The 4,089-nt window shown below is 44.0% G+C and overlaps 1 protein-coding gene across 2 annotated transcripts in view; it reads left to right on the top strand.

Annotated features, from left to right (window-relative positions):
• The window catches only part of LOC116394054 (leucine-rich repeat and fibronectin type-III domain-containing protein 5-like), a 98,324-nt gene extending 95,933 nt beyond the window's left edge, over nucleotides 1-2,391 (top strand). For both annotated transcript variants that reach the window (XM_031866832.1, XM_031866834.1), the window contains exon 10: nucleotides 243-2,391. In XM_031866832.1, coding sequence (XP_031722692.1) covers nucleotides 243-1,154 — 912 coding nt within the window. In that variant the 3' untranslated portion in view covers nucleotides 1,155-2,391. The remainder of the gene's footprint in view (nucleotides 1-242) is intronic.
• The last annotated feature ends 1,698 nt before the right edge of the window (nucleotides 2,392-4,089 follow it).

Genomic DNA, 4,089 nt, shown 5'->3' on the forward strand with positions numbered 1-4,089 from the left:
TCTCTCTCTCTCTCTCTCTCTCTCTCTCTCTCTCTCTCTCTCTCTCTTGCCTCATGCATTCTGACCAGAAGGAGAGATAATAAGAGTGGATAACTTGTCATTAAGTAGGAAGACAAGCCCTCACAATACATCTTTGACTATTTAAGATACAGTATATCACAGCCATAAGTGAAAGAGTTCATATGCACACATTTAAAAAAAAAAAATAACAACTCAAAGTTTCCGTCCGTCTTTTCCCTCAGGTGTGTAACCCTGGTGAGGGTGGTAAAGGCGTTTCATTGTCGATGACCAACGTTCACTCACAGACCAACGGGCAGCAGTCACAGGGATGCACCGTCACTCCCAGCTCCTCTAAACACGGCTCCATCGGATTAGACGACCTCTCTGGAGGCATAAATAAGAAGAGCGGAGGAGGAGAAGTGTGTAAGGATACGATAACTCAGTCGTCCGACTCATCCCTGCCTGACTGCTCCACGACTACGTCAGTTCTCAGCCAGCCTTGGGGAGCCAGAAGTCCAACAGCTGGAGCCGATGAGGAGAGAGCTCAAGCCGGCATCTCGTCGCCCACCGGCAACGGCGGTTCACTGACCAAGTCAAAGCGGAAGCCCACTCCGAGTAAGCCAGGCTCGGCTAGCTCCAACCTCTCGCCCACTGCTGAAAACCTCCCCTCCTCCTCCCCTCGCCCTCCTTCCTCCCCCTTCTCCACTGCCTCCTCTGCTCTCCTCCCCTCCACCCCGCTGGAGAACCTCAACACCAACCGCAACAACTCCACCTCCCTTAACCAACCCCCATCTTCCTTCTGCCCTCCCCCTTTCTCCAGCCCTCTCGCCACCCTGAGCCCCGTGCCCTCCACCCGATTTAGAGAGACGCCGATCCTGCGCAGGGCTCCCCGCACCTCCGCCTCCGCCAAGTACCGGACTGTCCCTGCGGAGGAGGCTGGGAGGAGCAGGGCGAGGAGGAGGTACTCGCTCAGCGAAGGCGGCTCAAAGACTCACTCGTCTCATCAGGGAGCAGGAGGAGCACCCAAAGTAGGGCGCGTAATGCGGAACAAAAGGAGCCAATCAATGAGCGGGATTCTACTCCCAAAAGACGGGGATGGAGACTCGGAAAAAGGGCGGTGCGATTCGGACTGGATCTTAGAAAGCACAGTTTGAACTGGAACGAGACAGAAACCCATAAAAAAAAAAACTTTGAGTCATTCATATTTGTTTATCTTTTGTATGAGTGTATGCGTGAGGTTTTGTGTGTCACTTTGAACTTCTCTCGAGGTGTATGAGTGAAGGCTAATGTGGGTTTGTGTGTGTTGTTGACATTTTGGATGTGGGTTTTTTGGTGTGTACAGTTTGTGTGCGTGTGTTCATGTCGGATACTGTGTTTATAGATGCTTGAAAGGGTGATTTTGTGTTTCTGGGTGAAAGCGTGAATATATTTCTGTTCTTTTTCAGCCTGTTTTTTTTATTATCTTCATGCAATTCTTTGTATTCAGTTTACAGTTGTTGTTTTCTCTCCCCCAAACAGTTTCCTGTCTGGTTTTCAGTCGGTCATTCAGCGAGTGGATAATTCGCCTTGTCTCGTAGCGTCGAGTTGTCTCGTTGGTTCCACTTTATAACACAAAACAAGACAATGGGCTCGCCACGTCATTTCCCGATTCACACTCACCTTATCTGAAAATACCACGAAAAAGGGAAATATTACAGGAAAAAAAAGAGGAATTAAAAAACAATACAAGAACTGCAAAGCACACCATTCTCACGCTCACACGCCCACAGGAAGTGTGTGTCCATACCGCAGCAAGAGAATAGCAGTCGGTGCCTTCTTTTGCACCAACAGACCCTCTGACAGACATATCCGGTTTTAGGACTCCACCACGCTCCCTGACCGAGGGACTAGGACGGAAGGGGGGACAAACATAAAGGAAGAGAGTTCACACATAGCCTTTCTTACCTGCTGAGGAGTACAGACGTCGCTCCACACAAACGGAGACAGAAAGTAAGAAACAGATGAAGACTTTAACGGACCTCTTATGAAATTGATATTTTTTAAACGGAAGAATTAAAAAAAAAAACTAAAAAAAAACACATAAAAACCCTGTGAGCTTTTCACTGACATTGGTATACTGCAGCCTGTGTTGGTCACAAGCTCCCGGAAAGCTACTGTACAGAAAAAGACAACATGTACATGTGTTGTTATGTTGTGTAAAATAAAAAGGGATAAAATGAAAACTGGAAATGTGAAACGTGTGTTTTATGGACACAATAAACTTGTGAGGACACGTTGTTTACTTGATATTTGTATATTGAGCACGGGGGAGGTTCTAACTGCGGCAATAAAGTCTCCAGCATCAGTCGCTACTGAGATTGATTCTTACGACAAGGAACGGTAATAATAATGGGAGGTCGAACTGGCATCAATGTTTGTGACATCAATTGTTACTTTTTAGAAAACAAGAGAAAGAAACCAGAACAGACAGATGGTAGTTTTCAGTTAAAACTATTTAAGTTTCACTTTTTTATTCATCTTTTTATGATTTGATACATCAGTGTGTATGCACACTCATACACACTGTCTGGCTGTTCATTTAGGGTAGAGAATCTATTTTCCAAACCTCCCACTTTTCCCTGGCTGCAAACACTTTTTGGAGAGTGTGACAATATACGCCAAGGATGAAGTCTCGTAGGATATGTTGTTGTTGAGTGCTTACAAAAAAATAACCATTGTCTGATCTTTCTTAATTCTTCTTTTGAGGTCCAAACTATTTCAAATGTTTTTTTTATCAATGCTAAAATTGTATGTCATAAATAATGATGGACATGTGTAGGTATCTTGTGCTCATACTATTAGGGGGCAATACTGTACTCACTTTGTTCTATTGAGGTGAGGGATGAAAGTGACACACAACTGTTTGCACTTCTTTTCATGGTTGCTCAGAGAATATCTCAGCTCCCACTTGCTGACATATGCATTCCCATGGTAACCAAATTATCTTGCATAATTGTATAGATCTCGTCCTCGACAGTTCCCCTGAATGATGGAAGGATTTAATAATAATTCACTTTTGAATTGATCTTAACAATTCTACCATCACAATATCATGGGGGTCGGTCTTTGTTACTTTCACACCACAAACAAACCAGCATTCCAAGACCAATCTGGTCTGCATCCGAGTTTGATTGACAGCCCAAATTAATTTGAATAACATCAAACAGGTTAGGGTGTGATATTACCACATCAAGTCATGGTAATTAAACGAGTAGGCATTTCTCTCAGACCCGAACTTCACCTTTAACATCTCCTCTAAATGTTGATCACAGCAATAAGGATGTGGGGTACACACGGCACATATCATAAACACCATAAAGTATGCCGCCATAGAGCAGCACCTACAGATACAAGGCGACCCGGGGGCCACAGACAGTATGGGTGAAGTCACTATTAGTCAACATCAACGAAGGGGAGTTGATTCACTTTGGAATTAAATCACTGACATTTGTTTGACATGAAACAGTTCTGACAGGCAATTGCAAATGGATGTTCTCCCTTCAATTATCACACATTGATGTTTTAATGAAGTAAATTGAATTGACTGAACTTTGCAAGCATATTTTGGTGTGTTTTCCTGTGCTTTTCTAAAGTGGCAGGACCTCACCCTTAGACCTTTAGGTTGAATTATTAATAACGAAGTCAATGAAACTGAAGTGTCCTATCCTGACAGTTATTTAATTAAAGCGAGTGAGATACAAACCTGAACTCCTGTGGGATTAAAACCAAAATGACCCCCCCACTGCTGCGCTAAGTTTGCATTCAGCTTCTCTCCCTGGTTTTGAATTACAATGGCTGACGATGCCAACAGACATCAGGTGAATATTTAAACAGGAACCCGAGTTGCTGGACTGTCATATGATCGGCTGAGAGGGGAAACAATTGTCCTTGTTTAATTTGTGTTAAAAGCTGTAGAGCTGTCCTACACAGCCAAGTAAGGGAGCTCACACATCCGCAATCATGCTGTCCTTAAAATTGTGACAATCATTTCCTGGTTCATGCCTCCTTGACTGACCTTCCAATGCGTTTCTTAAGCTTAAAATGCTTGAT

Source organism: Anarrhichthys ocellatus, unplaced genomic scaffold, assembly GCF_004355925.1.
Source record: "Anarrhichthys ocellatus isolate YVR2014 unplaced genomic scaffold, GSC_Weel_1.0 scaffold36, whole genome shotgun sequence".
NCBI lineage: Eukaryota > Metazoa > Chordata > Actinopteri > Perciformes > Anarhichadidae > Anarrhichthys > Anarrhichthys ocellatus.